Here is an 18,147-nt window from a genome sequence, read left to right on the forward strand (position 1 = left end):
ACTCCAAAAAAAAGTAGCAGCAAAACCCAGGTGACAGCACGTGACATGCGAAAGAAAAAGGAAGTTCCTGTCAGAAATTTGATGTTTTGGGGAAGTAAGAAGCGTAACCTGGCAAGACAGAATGCCAGCAACACGAGCAACTTTAGTAACGACCTTATCGATATGAACATCCCGCGTTAAGCTTTGCTCAAATATAACTCCTGATTTTTCTGATGGAGCAACATAAAGGTAGGCATTTGCCAAATTTTAAAACACTCTCGACGTTTGCCTGACGATTTCCGGATTTAGAAAACGGTGCTTTGGTTTCGGTAGTATTAATTAATAGGTAATATCATTTGCTCCGTGTATGTAAATTACTGAGCGTAGTGTTCGCATTGTGCACTTGGCCTTCTGTGTCCGTCGAGGTGAAGGATAAGCTGGTGTCGTCGGCATAGACTATAAAGCGAGTTGTTCGTTCAATGTTCACCACGTAATTTATGTAAAGGTTAAATAAAAGTGGCCGTACAATACTTCCCCGAGGTACAAATGATGCGACTGCGAGATCGTCCGAAGCTTCGTTACTTATTACAACGCTCTGGCGTTGAGATTTCAGATAGCTGTTGATTAAATCTAATACATATATTTCCTGAATACATATATTTCAAGTTTCCTCAACAAGTTTTCATGACATCCGGTCGAATGCCTTTGAAAAATCCACGAATGTCCCGAGTGTTAGTAATTTACGTTCCAGTGGCATCTAGAAGAAATCTAGAAGAAATTACTTTTGTGTTTCGAGCGCCAGCTCGGCGGAGGGCCTATTCCTAAAGCCGAACTGACTTTTTCTTATTATGCCCAGCATTTGATAAAAAGATGTTATGTGGTTATTAAATTATTTAAGCCTTTAGAGAAAATGAGCAGACTCGATATGGGCCTGTACTTGGTTCGGTTATTTCTGTCTCTGCCCTTAAAAAGGACACCTACCTTGGCTAGTTGCATTCTTTCCGGAAACGTCCCATGCATTAACGTTAGGTTGCGTATGCGACTGTGTAGGGGCAAAAGATAATAAGTGCTTAACTGGTCGAATTTGTGAGTTGTCAATGTCGCAGCTTTTTCACGTTGCGAAAACTAGAAAACACGTGGAGAACTTCTTTTGGCTTATAGTCGGCTTGAAGAAAGCACTTTCTCTGCACCTTGCTTGCATATAATGTAAACATGCCCTAGCAGGGGAGCATTTTTAACTTGTAAAAAAAAGAAATTAGTAACACTATCACAGTAATTTTCCGGAGGCTGCTACGCCATATATATCTATTTTATGAGTACTATATGACCGCGCCGGCCAAGGGCGGTGAACCAAGGGGGGTAAAAACTGCATCAGTCTATCTCGCCAAGGTCTTCGGTGTATCTTGCCCGGAGGACTCGTGAGTCATCTGTTTTTCTGTGGCAAAGATCTTTCCTGCCCTAAAGTCCACGCATGTTTCCACTGCCTTGCCTTCTTTATTTGGATTATCTGCGCAAGCAGCTTTTTCAGTTCCGGGCTACGCCATATATATCTTATTTCATGAGTACTATGTGACCGCGCCGGCCAAGGGCGGTGAACCAAGGGGGGTAAAAACAGCATCAGTCTATCTCGCCAAGGTCTTCGGTGTATCTTGCCCGGAGGACTCGTGAGTCATCTGTTTTTCTGTGGCAAAGATCTTTCCTGCCCTAAAGTCCACGCATGTTTCCATTGCCTTGCCTTCTTTATTTGGATTATCTGCGCAAGCAGCTTTTTCAGTTCCGGGCTACGCCATATATATCTATTTTATGAGTACTATATGACCGCGCCGGCCAAGGGCGGTGAACCAAGGGGGGTAAAAACAGCATCAGTCTATCTCGCCAAGGTCTTCGGTGTATCTTGCCCGGAGGACTCGTGAGTCATCTGTTTTTCTGTGGCAAAGATCTTTCCTGCCCTAAAGTCCACGCATGTTTCCACTGCCTTGCCTTCTTTATTTGGATTATCTGCGCAAGCAGCTTTTTCAGTTCCGGGCTACGCCATATATATCTTATTTCATGAGTACTATGTGACCGCGCCGGCCAAGGGCGGTGAACCAAGGGGGGTAAAAACTGCATCAGTCTATCTCGCCAAGGTCTTCGGTGTATCTTGCCCGGAGGACTCGTGAGTCATCTGTTTTTCTGTGGCAAAGATCTTTCCTGCCCTAAAGTCCACGCATGTTTCCACTGCCTTGCCTTCTTTATTTGGATTATCTGCGCAAGCAGCTTTTTCAGTTCCGGGTGTAGGGGTTGAGGGACGGGACGTCGGGATGATAAACCCAAAACTTGGGAGGGATTTATTCTACATTATGTACAGGGAGCTGAGCGTCAATTAACAGTTGTACAGTCATTACGGGCCAGCAGCAACTCGGACGCTGCGGCCCGCGGCAAGAAGTTCGAGAGAGATGAATCAGGGAATCAGGGCATGTTCCAGAATCCTCAGGTCTCTCTGGAAGGCTTCTTATAAACCCTTCGAGCACTGCTAGTCACGTCATATTTGACCAATGGGAGAGTCCACTCCGATGACGCCACTCTCAGCCAATGGTAGGCGCCCGTGTCGTGGGGTCACACCTGGCGGCTTGCTGCGGACTTGCCTCGCAGACTGGCAATGCACTTCGAACAATGAGAAGGGGAGGGCTGCACCTGCTTCATTGTCGGATGCCCACCTGCTAATCCCGGCGGCGCACGAACTTGTTGGCACGTAAACTTGTTGCCTTAAACTTGTTTGCTCGGCCGCTTCTCTAGAATGCGCTTTCCTGCTTCTGCATTCCTCAATTAGCTGTGCTGCAATCCGATGTGGTCTGGGGAACTCGAAGTAATCGCAGGAACCAGCTCCATATCTAACAGCTCGTCCTCACCCCGGTTGTTCTGAATGGCCGGTGAAATCAATTCGCTGGCCATGAGGAACGCTGATAGAAGCTGCAGGGTACTGGGGTCGAGCCACGTTTGACGAACTTCGGGATCCTTGGCCCTGGAGAACAGACGTCAAACAAACAAAACAACACAGTGCTGCCCCACGTGTAAGCGCAGGCTCTTCGCCCCTGACTCGCCAGGCTATTACTGAGTCAAAATGAACCCTGATCTTTTAGTTCCCCAATTTTGACAACAGTTCCAACCACCCTTCCAAACAGCTATGCATTTCTCCTCGATTGCCGACAAGACCAGACTACTATTGTTGTTGCAAAACAAAAAGGTCGTTGACGATGCAAACAACAAATGGAAACAGCCGAACATAACTTAAGTGGCCTAACTACACGAACAGCATGTTTCCAATCTATCGCAGTGGCGTACTTATCGCACGTAATGGTGCCACTGAACAATCTGGTCAACCTCACAAGTACGTAATCACAAGCGCACTAGCCTTGTGGTCATTAAACAAAACGCGTACTTGCGTTGTAGGCAAACTTTGCATTCACGCTTACTCACGTTTCTTCCCTGAAAGTCCTACAGGACACGTGACATAAACGAACAATTAAACTTGCGGGACTTACACACTCCGCAGAACTCTTAAAATAATGCGTCTTTTAATAACTCGTTCCACGCACGTTCACTAAAGAAGTCAGAATACACGGCTGCCCTCACACACACACTAGCAACCCAGTCATAAAGTCTGCTTCCTTCCGTCCACACAGGACACGCGCTAATGGAACTAAGAACGCTTCTCCGTGCAAATCATGCACTCACTCAAATCTACGCGCTTAACCTTACAAAATTCAAAAACGCTTAAAAAGAAAGAAGGTTAAATAACACACGCGCTTTACCATAGGCCTCTGAACGATAACCTTGACCCTCAGGTTATTTACACACACACAAAGAAAGCCTATTTACTTATTTATGAGCATCTCGCGAGACTACATGTTTACTTAAAACGCATCTTTCAAATCTCGGAGCTTCTCAAACAAATCATAAGCAGAGCTCATACCTTACACCTTGAAAGAAATCCTAGTCTCAAATCGCGAAAACTTTCCGATGCTCAAAAATAAAAAACAAACACTTCATTTCTACGGAAGCGCTCTTGGCCTCCCGTTCCCGATTGCTTACGACTGACTCATACTTTGAGCCGTCCTCGCGGTCGTCGCGGCTTGAAAGCTACTCTGGCTGCCGAGAGACAACAAAAGGGCTGACTAACTATCAGCTCCCCCAAGACGTTACGGTCTCCTGCCAATTTGCGTCCCGGCGCCCCGCTTTCAACACGAACTCGACTGACCGCGTCGCCACTCCCCACCTGGTCTCGTCCTGCCACCTTGCGTTTCTTCGAACTGCACGCTGAGCTGTGAAAAGAACTGCGGAACGACGAGGAGCTTAACTGCCTCGTGCCCTTTGTCCGCGTCCGTGCAGAACATTCTTCGCGGTCCCCCTTTGACCGGTGGCTTGAACATTTTGGGTGCGTCAACATCGTCAATGACGACCGCACCTTGCTTCTCCTCGCGCCCTGCCCATTTGGGTTTCTCGCCATCTTTGGCGGCGCTACATTAATTACCGACTTTCGGTCTTTACCGCGCTTCTTTTTACGGCGCTTTCTCTTTGCACTCGCTTTCATGTCGCCTCGTGCCTCGTGCTGGCCGGTACACATTTCGTCGGCCCGGATCGGTCTCTTACCCGCACAGTCTGAGTGATTCTCACTTAAATCAACACTCTCTCTGCCTCGACTGGCGGACAGCCCAACCGACTCTGGCACAATGCAGCAGGCTTTACTCGAGTAAGACAACTCGCACTCTTGCGAACTGCCCTCTGCTACATTGCCCAGCTCACGCTGTGCATCGGCACACAGCCCGTCGGTATCGATCGCTGTCTCACGCGCACAGTCCGAATGATGAATAACTAAACCATCCCTCTCTAGGCTATCTAGACTGGCGGAGAGCCGCACCGATCCCTGAACAATGCAGTTGTTCTCTCGTGAGCTACGGAGCTCGCCATCCCGAGAACTACTCTCAACTGCATCGTCCAGCTCGCACGTCGCTTCTGCACGCACCTCTGGCTCTACATGGGTGCTCGCGTCTGTCGGGTCAGCAGTACCCTTTTCTTCGCTAGCAACCTCGCTAACCTTACCAGCGACGCACACACGCGGTAACTGTGCCAATTTGTTCGCAGCTGGCCTAGCTGTCTCCACAGTCATCTGTTGGCACAGCACCTCGTCGCTCTCACTCTGGCCTTTAACGGCCTCTATTGCCACTAAGGCATCGTTAGCAGCTAGCCTTTTCCCTTCACTTATGAATCGGCAGCCAATCTCACAGGCACTACTCTTCTCGTCGGCTTCTGGCGAAAGTCCGCTAGACACTTCCTCATTATTTCGCTCTGTACTACCTACAGAATTCTCAGACAGCCGTTGTCTCTGTGCCAATAACTGATCACAATACTGTATCTCTTTGATCAGTGCTGCCTTGTCTCTCTCATACTTTTCCTCTCGCTCAAGCTTACGTTGATTCTCACGATCGTGAAGCTCACACCTAAGAGTAAGTTCTTGAAGCTCATGCTTCCGTTCATTCTCGCGTTCTTCACGCTGACGCTTACTCCTAAGTTCACGACGCTGTCGCAAACGTACACGACGCTCATGCTCCCGTGGCTCCTGTATCACTTCCCAAGCAAGCTCAATGCTTTTATCATCATTGCCACTATCTTCAATCGCCTTTATGATAGCTGGCGTTTTCATCCGTTCGTCCGCCTCAACTCCCAAATCGTCGCACACCAACAACAAATCTAACCTCGTCAACCTTCTAAGATCCATGGCAGCTGCCCCGACAGGTGGTTAAAACTGTTTTCCTTAATTAATTTGTGCAAATACACAGTGCATCAAACTCCCGATTCCCAGAACTATCAAAATTGAACACACAACCTTTGAGTCTGGCGAATCATAAGGAAAAAAACCACGCGCTCACTTACGGTTACAGCACCCTGCCATCCGGTTCATTCGTCCGCTGTTGCCTGTTCCTCCGGACTCCCTGGGTCGAAGGCTCGCTCCTTCTTCGCTACTCCCAGTTTCTTCGGACCTCTTTCGACGAAGGCTCTCTCTTCTTCGTTCTTCCCGGTTCCTTATGATCTTTCTCGACGAAGGTTGATCCGTAGCGCTGCCACCAGCTGATGCATTCGGAGGCGATCCCACCGCTGCCAACCAGATGTAGGGGTTGAGGGACGGGACGTCGGGATGATAAACCCAAAACTTGGGAGGGATTTATTCTACATTATGTACAGGGAGCTGAGCGTCAATTAACAGTTGTACAGTCATTACGGGCCAGCAGCAACTCGGACGCTGCGGCCCGCGGCAAGAAGTTCGAGAGAGATGAATCAGGGAATCAGGGCATGTTCCAGAATCCTCAGGTCTCTCTGGAAGGCTTCTTATAAACCCTTCGAGCACTGCTAGTCACGTCATATTTGACCAATGGGAGAGTCCACTCCGATGACGCCACTCTCAGCCAATGGTAGGCGCCCGTGTCGTGGGGTCACACCTGGCGGCTTGCTGCGGACTTGCCTCGCAGACTGGCAATGCACTTCGAACAATGAGAAGGGGAGGGCTGCACCTGCTTCATTGTCGGATGCCCACCTGCTAATCCCGGCGGCGCACGAACTTGTTGGCACGTAAACTTGTTGCCTTAAACTTGTTTGCTCGGCCGCTTCTCTGGAATGCGCTTTCCTGCTTCTGCATTCCTCAATTAGCTGTGCTGCAATCCGATGTGGTCTGGGGAACTCGAAGTAATCGCAGGAACCAGCTCCATATCTAACACGGGCTACGCCATATATATCTTATTTCATGAGTACTATGTGACCGCGCCGGCCAAGGGCGGTGAACCAAGGGGGGTAAAAACAGCATCAGTCTATCTCGCCAAGGTCTTCGGTGTATCTTGCCCGGAGGACTCGTGAGTCATCTGTTTTTCTGTGGCAAAGATCTTTCCTGCCCTAAAGTCCACGCATGTTTCCATTGCCTTGCCTTCTTTCTTTGGATTATCTGCGCAAGCAACTTTTTCAGTTCCGGGCTACGCCATATATATCTTATTTCATGAGTACTATGTGACCGCGCCGGCCAAGGGCGGTAAACCAAGGGGGGTAAAAACTACAAGTCTATCTCGCCAAGGTCTTCGGTGTATCTTGCCCGGAGGACTCGTGAGTCATCTGTTTTTCTGTGGCAAAGATCTTTCCTGCCCTATATTCCACGCATGTTTCCATTGCCTTGCCTTCTTTCTTTGGATTATCTGCGCAAGCAGCTTTTTCAGTTCCGGGCATAAATGTTCATAGTGGGGTGCTGCCCTCGAAACCGAAATCAGATGACACCCGCTTTTTGTGTGCTTTTTCAGCGACGGCATCTCGTTTCGCACAAGTGAACTGTGCTGCCACGTTAGGACAGCCTCTATTCTTTCTTGGCACTCGGTGACACGAGTCTACATCAACTTCAGTTGTGTGTTCAGAGATGGCATCACCAAATTGCTTTAGCATAGTTGACAAGGCTTCAGGTTTGGCGGTGGGAACGCCCTCGATTTCAATATTTCTGTTTCGCGAGTACCGTTCCACATTGGCTAGTTATGCCTCGGCTGGAGTTCAGTCGCTCACCTAGTGCTCTACACGCTGAAGAGGGAGTAGTATTTTCCGTCCTTAGAGCAATATTTTCTTTTTCTATCTTTGAGCACTTCGTGGTTATGGCGTCAGATTCAATGCTGAAGGAGTCTATCGAGTGCTTCAATTATTTGTATTATTTGTGAAGCTTCCTCTCCATTACACTGCGCGTGTCACTGTCAAAGACTGGAGTATAATTACTTGCATTCTCCGAAGCAGAGGGGATTCGTGGGAGACAACAAACCAACACCGCGTGCATTTACCGAAAGTTCGACTGCTGACCGGCCCACGCCTGATCGACCGTGGACCATGAGAGGCATGAGGTGAGAGGCGACGTAAAAAAAGAAACGCTCAATTTAATAAAATAAGATCATGCCGGCGACACGATAGAAAAAGAGTAAGCAAACCACGCGCAATAAGCTGCGACGCTTCGCTGAAGGCGTGCGGGTAAGAAAAACACCAACTCTTAACACAAAGCCCGCATCGCGGGAATTTACAAAACTCGCCAAATAATAAAGAAAATACGCGGCCCGAATGAAAAGAACACGCGACAATAAACGCGGCAAATACTACAGTAACAGAATATACAAAAAATGAACACGCGATGATTAATCAAATGAAGGATGAAATGTTATTGAAAAAAAAAAGTGTCCGGCGGAACGTTCTGAGAGCTGGTTGGAAGGCGTGCAGGCCGATATCTTGACCGGAAGAAGAGTCGGGCTGCTGTTACCTCGCTGCCGAAGGTCGTGACAGACTTGCACCGCCTCTCGATCTGTCGCCGAAGACTTCGGTCTCGGGGTTTCAGCCTGCCGACCACATATTTAGCTGTGTCTCGGTGCACTACCACGCCGCTTCGTCTTCCAAACCACTCTCCCTGCTTGCCGAGGCTACCTCCTCACGCTCTGGTGACCCACGTGACCAACCGGTCCGGCGAGCTCAGGTGCACTTGGGGGCGACCTCCACCGCTGGAAAAAGCTGGCACCACCATCGTCGTGACGTAATATGGGGGATCACGTGGACATGGCGGCCGCGTCGGATGCTTCGGAAGCGCCGAAGCGAGTATCACCTGGGCTGCGGTGATTAAGTGGGGAGGGTCTCCCACTTCGGGTGTGTGCTTGACAGCACTAGAAATCACTATAATAAGTAGTTGCTGCCTTTGAAGGCATCCAACATGGTAGGCTAGTGCTCGGTGCCGCACTGCCGGACGTACGGAATGGATCGCGGTGTCAGCCTTCACACGCACTTGCAGGACGAAAAGATGCGCGAAGCTTGGATCACGAAACTTAGAACCGGCAAGCAGCCATCGGCTACAACTCGGGTGCGCAGCAAGGACTTCCGCGAGGAAGATTTCTGCTACGACGTTGAGGCTGCGATGTTCGCGGTGAGTAGCAGAAAGCGCGCACTGAGACTTTCGCTCGCGCGCGCTGCCCGGCTAATGTCGTGGAACTTTGGTCGATTAACTTGCTGTTGCTAGATACTGGCAAGTTCACTGCAATGGAAACGGAACGGTAAGAAGCACATTAAAAAAGGCATGGCATATGCTCATGTTAGCACGTACCAAACATGTTTTTGTGACATAATAATTAAAGCTAAAACAGCTTTTTACGTGCAGTTGTAGTAGAAAATGGACCATTCTTACAGACGGAACTGTGCTTGCTTGGCTCTCCGAGAACGATGCCAATCCGAAGTCACAATATACCGGCATTCCCACGCATACCACAGCGCAGCAGCGCCGGATTTCCCTCTGTAGGTGATATAGTGAGAAACTCTATGGGCTCAAGGTCACTCGAAGGTCGACGACATCGGGAGCTGAAATCACGCTTTAAAAGAAACTTTAATCATCGCGACTGCCCCATATAGAAAGGATTCAACAAGAGTGGGCGCTCCCATAGGGCCCAGTGGCCGAACAATGCCCCTCAACCCGCCGCGGTTGCTCAATGGCTATGATGTTGGGCTGCTGAGCACAAGGTCGCGGGATCGAATCCCGGCCATGGCGGCCGCATTTCGATGGGGGCGCAATGCGAAAACACCCGTGTACTTAGATTTAGGTGCACGTTAAAGAACCCCAGGTGGTCGAAATTTCCGGAGTCCTCCACTACGGCGTGCCTCATAATCAGAAAGTGGTTTTGGCACGTAAAACCCCACAATTAATAAAATAAACGTAGCGCCATGTCCTCTCTCCTGCGCCTACGCGAAACCCAACTAGCAGACGCTCCCCGAATCAAACGCTGTAGCTAAGTGTCGCTCGTGCTTTTGTGGCCGTATTTTGAGCGGATTTTTTTTTTCCGTTGCATCAGGGCTAGTTGCCCAAACATCAAGAGAGGACGTCTGAACGTCATTGCACTAGGTTGGCTCAACGTATTCGTGCTGCTTCTCTCGTTTCAGCGTCAACGGCGAGAACACAGTGTTTCAGCAGCCTCTCAGGAACGCCGCACTCAGCCACTTCGCAGATCGCTTTTCAAGATACGGGCCCGCACGTCTCTCTTCAACGCTACGTAAGCGTGGAGAACACGAAGCGCGCAGCTATATCAGCAGTCGTCACTCTTTGTCGGCATCGCAGACCGCTTTCAAGCACCGTCAACGCTTCGTAACGTACGGCGACACGCTCAAGAAGGTGCCGTTCGCATACATTGAGGCCAAACAAAGACAACGCCATGGAATGAATGTATGACTCAGTCGACAAAAAGCACGTGCGTTTGACGACGACTTGGTTGAAGTCGGTCACGAAAGTTGCCAATAAACGCAGCGCGAACATGCGGCACTTAGCAGAGCGAAAAACTAACGAAGTCGCATACAACAAGTGGCAGCATATGAGATCAGTCATGAGCGAAGAATCGCTCGCTCACCTCACAGAGCCGGGACCGTTGCGTTGGGTTGAAATCGGCCCGGCTGATTCCTCAAAGTCAGACTTTCCTCCGCCCCGCGTCTCGCTTCTCAGATGGCATCCGGAAGAGTTGCTTGCGGTCAATTTCGCGTGTGGTGCATACGAAGGCACAGCAACACGGCTGGCTACGCGAACACGTAACTACGCTGTACAAAAGCACAAAGGAGGCGCGAAACTTGGAGTCCGCGTGCGCTTCTCGCGATGTTCGACACCGCCATGCCGGTGGAACCAAAAACAAGCCAGAAAAAAAAAAAAGCGCGTGACGGCGTTCGGCCAATGGGAGGGCCGAGCGTCGAGAGAACGCGCAGGGGAAGAGGACGGCGGCAATCTTCCAAAGATGACCCTGCTGTTGTTTTTTTTTAGGGGTTTTATTTATGGCCGAATCAGAGAGGGGTGCGCGCGTTTTGAACGCTAGCTGGAGCGCGTTTTACGCCGGCTGCGCTGATCGCCGCGGCATTTATGCTCCTTCTGCTGCTCACTCGCGCGCGGTCTTGTTGCGAAATCGTTTTATTATTTAAAAAAAAATTGATTGCGAACGATATCTACAATCCTGCATCGAATATGTCCCGCGCGCAATTTCAAAAGGAAGACTCCAGACGCCTTCCGAAATGTGGAAATGTTTATTTTACTCTATATAAATGCTCCTTCCGGGCTTCTTGTGCATTCATCCAACGTTGCAACACCAGGTAAGCAGCAGTAGTTCGCGTATGGAGCTCCAGCGGACGACGTCAGCTGAAAAGAAATGCAATTACAAGCATGTGTCATTTCGGTATTAACACATTACAGGAATAATGCGTATAGAGGAGAAACGTGCGAAAGTGGTTAATGGGCGCAATTACAAACAAGATCAATTCGTTTTTATGTACACGGCGTAGAGAATACCCGACGCATCACAAACAACGCCGTACCTATCAGGAAAACATCCGATTTCCAAACATTCCCCCGTTCCCGAGACTTATTTCCTGCACTTTAAGAGCGCAAATAAACGGGCGACTGCGCGTTTCCAAAAGAACTTGACTGCGAGCGACGCGCTATGCGCTACGTATACACAGAGGTGGCCACAACGCAGGCCCTCAAACAGACTATGCAGGACGCTCGCAGAATTCCTTCTACTAGCACTCAAGACAAATGCTTGGGGTGCAAGGCCTGTTTTCAGTCGTTCAGAAGGCCTAATTTTTTAGTCACGACATAGTGTTTGAGCTCCTCGGCGTTATCTTTTACGCGTTCTGCCGGCGCAAGCAACATCCTCCCCTGTAATCACTCTTGGGCAATAGCTCGTCGCGTTTCCGACAAGCGCGTGTACCGAAAGAAGGTATACGTTGTTGCGGAGCTATAAAAAGTGTCACCAATGCGTCTCACTAAGATTCAGTACACTCCAAACTAACTTCGTCACCACGGTCGAGCTGCTTTTCGCTGCGTCACGACAGGCGCGGCGAGTGCGCCTCAGAATTATCCCAAGATGTTACGAAATTAATTGCAGTCATGTTGGGGGTCAGAGAAAGCGTCACGAACTTGTCCCAGTAAGATTCAGTACACGCGAAAAAAACTGCGTCAGACGGCTCAGCTGCTTTTCGCTAACTGCGCCACAAACAACACCAGGCGCGGTGAGTGCGTTCAAGAACTACCGAAACTAGTACACAGTTTAAAGTAGTAAAGGCAAAGCGCAGAAGCGCCTGGCCTTCTGCTTCTGCCTTCTGCGCCTTACCTTTACTACTTCAAGCATGAACCAACTATATATATATATCCCAAGCAAGAGTTTTACTAGTACACAGTAATGTGGGACTCACGGAAAGCGTCGCGAATATCTCCCGCTATAGGATTCATGAAGTCAAATTAACTGCGGCAGGCCTGCCGAGCTGTTTTTCGCTAACTGCAGCACAATTCTGTAGGTTCCGTGCCGTATAAGCCTAATTGCTTGAAATGCGTCGCAGACTGTCAAACAAAATGTCTCACCTTGACGTCGTTCAATATTGCAGTGCTGCCGTGTAGAGGTGCAGAAGGAACGCGAGAATACGCCTGGAGCCGAAAATGTCAGGCTAACTCCAAAGAAAAAAAAAAGGAGAACAGGCAGAGGGGTCGCCGAACGGGTCAACGTTCACACGTACAGCCGTGGCCTCGCTCCCTTCGGCGGCGTGTCTGGCGCATGACGCATGCACCTGACTCGTCATTGGCCTGTCGCTAGGTATAACTTCTAAGTATAGCTTCATTTATACTCCCATATGTTTTTCAATTTTAGCCGGGAAAAAAATTAAAAAAAAAATAAAACAGTGCCTCTTTACTTCCTTTCAAATTCTTTCTTTTTCGACGCTCGCGTCAACGGTCGACATTATTACTAGCGTCATTAAATTATGGGGTTTAACGTGTCAAAACCACTTTCTGAGGCACGCCGTAGTGGAGGACTCCGGAAATTTCGACCACTTGGGTTTCTTTAACGTGCACCTAAATCTAAGTACGCGGCTGTTTTCACCCCCATCGAAATGCGGCCGCCGTGGCCGGGATTCGGTCCCGCGACCTCGTGCTCGGCAGCCCAACACCATAGCCACTGAGCAACCACGGCGGGTAATACTAGCGTGACGTATTTCCGCTTGGCGGTTTTCGCCGAGTGTACCCTCTCGTTGAAATCCTTCCTCAATGACGGCACATCAAAATTCGCCGTAGGCGTCGAAGTCCCGAGTTATAACGAAATCATTTTTTGAACAGTTCTGACAGCACACGCGACAGTGGTTGCTTGTGTACTGTCAAATGCTCATATGCTGCGGCCAAAAACTTACGACACGAAGCGACACATTGTGCGCGGACATGCATGCAGACGCGCAATCGGTCACTATACAAACCCGTGCGATCGCTGCACTGAGGCTTCATTCAGTCCGCCCCAGCAGCGAAAATACACTGAGTATAGTGGTGTGTAAAGTTAGCGATGTTCAAACGCACCTCTGATTTAGATGCAAAGGACGTGGATTGAAGTGGCCACCGTCGCCGCCGTACCCAGGCAAGAGCATACGACGACCACAAGCGTGTCGCTTTTTACAGCTTGGCGAGTGTAGGTGTTCAGCTTGTGTGAGTCACTTTATGGGCTCTGATTGGGTTCAGTTTACCAGTTGCGGCCACTTGAGCCTCCGATGCATGAGCCGGCAGGGCGGTCAATCGCCCCACGTTGCCCAAGCCTCGGCAGTTGCGTAAGCAGAGAAAAGTGATGCTGTTCGCACTGGCGGGTCACGGCCGCCCTCCGTGAATCAGAGGTGCTGACGCCACACGTGATGTACCGTAGTCGACGACAGATGGCGCCACTCCGATTTTCTCGATTTTCGTCATTTTCTCGCGTAAGAAGGCCGCGTTTCCATTACGAATGAACAATTCGTTGTTACAGAAGCACAACCTTTCAATCACCCGCCGTGGTTGCTCAGTGGCTATGGTGTTGGGATGCTGAGAACGAGGTCGCGGGATCGAATCCCGGCCACGGCGACCGCATTTCGATGGGGGCGAAATGCGGAAACACCGCGTACTTAGACTTAGGTGCACGTTAAAGGCACACTAAAGCGAAACAATAAATCAGTTTAAACTAATAAAGCATTGTTTGAGAGCCCTGCAGGCATTCAATAAAAAAAGATAGTTTGATTATTAGATGAGAAAATGAAGGTCGAAGGATCAGTATTTGAATTTCGCGCCGAAACCCCAGCGCCGGGAGGTCAGCGTGACGTCAGGGATTCCAAAGTGTGTTATCGCATTGGGGCCGCGATGGCTGAGTAAAGGTTCAAGAAACTTGCCATATTTAATATTTGGTTTCTTTAGAACAGAATGTAGTCCATCTGTACCGCTATATATAGTTAGTAGGCCCCAGAAGATGCCATCAAAATCCAAGACGTCACAGCCCCCAGGTGCGTAAGTAGGCGTCGCCACCCGTATTTCGTTCTTGCGCTTTTTCTGGCTTACCAAACGTCTTATTGTTGTAAAAGCGGTGTTTTTGGTGTTGTAGAACGGTGATTTACTGATGCAGAAGAAATCATTTTTCGCTTTAGTGTCCCTTTAAATAACCCCAGGTGGTGGAAATTTCCGGTGTCCTCCACTACGGCGTGCCTCATAATCAGAAAGTGGTTTTGGCACGTAAAACCCCATAATTTAACTTTCTTTTTATCTTTCAATCTATAGCTGGACTTCATATATGCCTTCGGTGTCCCTTTAAAGCCAGTCTCGATAATCACCAGATTGGCCTTACGGCGGGCGAAGCTCCATTAGCTTGGTACTTTTGCTAACATTGTTCACGAATATAGATCAAGATTCTTTGGCAAAGAATAGGTCTATAGCTCATTTTGGGGGAAATTCTCGAAGAAAAAAAGAAACGATTGACCTATATCCTAATAAATACGGTACGCCCAGTCGGCTTTAGACGAGTTATAAACAGACGACGAAGCGTATATTTTTTAGCACATGCTTACTGAGTTATTATTACTGCAAAGCGATTAAAAAATATATCAACAAGGTGATGGGGATGGGAGAGAGAGAGGGAGAGATGTGGGGTCAACCAAGTCAAACACCTCCCGCTGTCGCCCAGTGGAGACGACGTCCATCACAAGGTCACGGACTCCATCCGCAGCCCCGGCGGCTACATTTCTCTGCGTGTATGCGGCATGCAAAAGCACTCGCGCGCACTACTTAGAGTGCGGTCAGGCTAGGAAAAAAAATACATACGGTGGTTCGAATTCAATCGGTAGACCTCCACTCCATGGTGTCCCCCCACCAAGGCCCCCCCGCTCGACCGGCTCCGGGACGTTAAACTTTATCCATCAGCTAATTAAGCAAGTACAACGCTTTCCCCATAGACGCACTTGCCTTGTCGCGAGAGGAGCTCCGTGCAGAAGTGTCCCGAGTCGTCTGCTCGCTCGGCGACGTCGAGTTGCGTGCTGCAGCCCCACGAGTCTCCGATAAGAAGAGCTCGCGTACAAGCTCACGGTTTACGCACACCGTGCGAGCAGCAGCGCGAAACGGCTTATCGTGGTCGGGGATCCTCCTCCCCGAGCGAAGCCTGGAGATGTTATCGCACAGCAGTCTGCGTTTCGACACGCCGAGCGACGAAACACCGGCGAAAGCGAGATATCGGCAGATGGCGAATGACTGCGCTGCCCTGCCACCGAAGGAGTGAGTGAGGGTTTTGTTACACGTCTATTGAGGCTGGCTCAGCCATGGAGGAAGAACAGAACGTGTGCGGCTGGATTACCTGTCGGGGGTGACATGCTTGAGAGCCCCTTATCAAGGGCTTAGTTCATGGCTCATGTAGTCTGCGGGTGAAGATGCGAGGACAATTTCGGCTGCTATTTTTTTTTTCTTTTTTTACGTTTTTGAGATATTGAACTACATATACGGCGGTAATAATTGTTTCCAGTTTTTTTAAGTGAAGTTTCCTTGCATGCTGCCCTGGGTGCTGGGGTCTGCGTAGGCTTGAAGGTATGTTTCTCGCCTATAGTACAACACAGAGGGGTCGCAAGGACTGTGAATCTGTTTGTGTGTACTTCTGCGAACCGGTTTTGCCTACGGAATTGCGTGGTGAAACAACTAAGGGTGCCTAAATGTTATCACTGCAACAATTAACAGCCTTCAAGAACATAGTTCTTCTACTAAACCGAAACTTTCTTGACCTATCTCCTCGGCGTGTGGCACGGCTGGTCGGTCCGTCGATCTCTCCGAGTAAACGGGGCCAATCCCGCAGACAGCGTAATAGTAAGCTGGACCGATCCCGGAGGCTGTGTAGTGCTCGGTTGCGTAGGTCATGTGGGTAGGACTGAGCATGTACAAACCAGCTCTGCGGCATTGTGCGCCATTTGCATCTACGTCACGGGAATGAAGCGCGCTCTCAAGGCCAAGAAGAAGCGGCCAGGCACGTAAACATTTGCTGCAAAACGCAGTTCATAACCGACAACTTTGCATGTGCGTTATACCGCGAAGTCGAACGACCGACAAAACTTCCGCAATGAAAGAACGTGGTCTCATGCATGCTCCTTAATTGGAAATAAATTCAAATTACGCGCATCACGCGCCCTTTTGCACGGTATTTATTTTAAACGTTTAAAGACAGAGAGAAATAGTGTGCGTGGTAAATGGTATCTGGAGAGGCTAGCTCCTCTCCACACAACATTGTGTAAGTCGCTAGAGAACAGCGGACCATCTCTACTTAATAAATCTCTACCTCTCACCTACGAATGTTGCATCACCCTCCTAAGAAAGCAAGCAAGCGACGTGGACGGTTTTTGCCTTACAACAAAGGGGTTTGGATTCTCCACCAAAGCGTAAAACAAAGAAACGGGCATCACAACAAAGCGCATGTCCTATGGGAAAATTTCCTTCCTTTGACCGCCCTTACTACCATCCAAGACCGAACTCGGCCTATAATTTCGCTATAGTAGAGGGGTTGAATAAGGCCACTTAAACCGAGGATTAGCGGTACTTGTACTGCTTTACTCGCCGACAACTTTCTGCGGTTACGTGCATGTATGTGTTGTCGCGCGAATTAGCGAGCCAACGTTCGACCGTGGTTTTGGTTGCTCGGAACAGACGCTTATTCGACGCGTCTTCCACGTGAGACGATTTCACGTTTGTCCACACACGGAAAGGAAATGTCGCAAAATGAGTAAAATTTGATGCTCAGTGCTGCGTTCGGTTTTTATTTAACTGTTGCTAGTAAGGTGTTTACGTTTTCTCTTCCCCGGCCTAAACTTCCGTGGATTGAAACGCGGAACTCTTTTCAGACGCGCTCTCACTTGGGCGCGCTTTGCCTCCGTAGCTTTCCCTTCATGCACATGGCCAGCTGACGCGAGCGACCAGCGATCCTCCGGACTTGAGCTTCTTCGAAGCTCAGAAGGCGCGCCGCGTTTGGCTACCGAAACCATGAAGAGGGCTCACTGGCATGCTCCGCTCTATCAGATCTGCCAGAGGTGCCGTGTACTAGCATGTAAGATGTTTCGAGCCCCCTGTACCAGAGTCCATGGGGGCAGCGTTCTTCCTTCCGCAGGCATTGTGCGTTGTGCGCGGGCCACGTAAACTGAAGCGGAAATTAGCGGAAACGCTATAATGCCACACACACGCACATGCGCACGCACACACACACACACGCACACACTCACTCACTCACTCACTCACTCACTCACTCACTCATTCACTCACTCACTCACTCACTCACTCACACACGCACTCACACTCTCACACACACACACAAACACACACGCACACACGCACTCACACTCTCACACACACGCACGCACACAAACACACACACATACACTCATTCTAACTAACACACCGAGGATGACGAGGCCGCCTTTGACGAAGATAGGTCCACCTATCGAAACGTTGGCCAGCCTGTCTGAGGTACTTCAACCCTGTTTAAAAAAGTTTATACCACACATACACCATTGTCATTCATCCAAACTAGTGTGCTTCTCTGTCATATGCGCGAAAGAAGTCTCGCATGGGCGATCGAAAAGTTTCGCCCTTACCTGTATGGTTACCACTTTACAGTTGTTACAGAGAATAGTCCGTTGGTGTAGCTGCAATCTGCGAAAGTTGTCATGAGTGGTCCCTGAATTTGCCAATGTATACGCGTCTACTTTTGTGCATGGTCGCCGTTTTTCTGGTGTCAAGACACCGACTTCCTGTCTCGCCATCCTGGTTCTCTTGCCCTCGGCAGATGATTTGAAGGGCGCAAAATTAAGGGATTCCGAACT

At 49.5% G+C, this 18,147-nt stretch overlaps 1 protein-coding gene and 1 long non-coding RNA gene across 7 annotated transcripts in view; both read right to left on the minus strand.

Annotated features, from left to right (window-relative positions):
• LOC139056213 (nucleoside hydrolase-like) overlaps positions 1–18,147 on the minus strand; it is a 29,613-nt gene that overhangs the window by 9,919 nt on the left and 1,547 nt on the right. For 2 of the 6 annotated variants that reach the window (XM_070534252.1, XM_070534247.1), the window contains exon 1: positions 9,191–9,291. The exons of 1 other annotated variant lie outside the window; for it this stretch is intronic. Coding sequence is in view for 2 of the 5 variants with exons in the window: in XM_070534247.1 (XP_070390348.1) it covers positions 9,191–9,256 (66 nt within the window). In the remaining 3 variants the exon portion in view is untranslated. Of the gene's footprint in view, positions 1–9,190; positions 9,292–10,397; positions 10,670–13,366; positions 13,505–15,262; positions 15,407–18,147 lie in introns of those variants that run through there. 3 more of the 6 variants (XM_070534250.1, XM_070534248.1, XM_070534249.1) reach the window with 3 other exon arrangements.
• LOC139056219 (uncharacterized) lies at positions 11,041–13,360 on the minus strand. The gene is made up of 2 exons (XR_011512222.1): positions 12,389–13,360; positions 11,041–11,167 (listed from the first exon to the last, which is right to left on the minus strand). It is a non-coding gene; the product is annotated as an uncharacterized lncRNA (long non-coding RNA).

This window comes from Dermacentor albipictus, chromosome 2 (assembly GCF_038994185.2).
Source record: "Dermacentor albipictus isolate Rhodes 1998 colony chromosome 2, USDA_Dalb.pri_finalv2, whole genome shotgun sequence".
In the NCBI taxonomy this organism is placed as follows: domain Eukaryota; kingdom Metazoa; phylum Arthropoda; class Arachnida; order Ixodida; family Ixodidae; genus Dermacentor; species Dermacentor albipictus.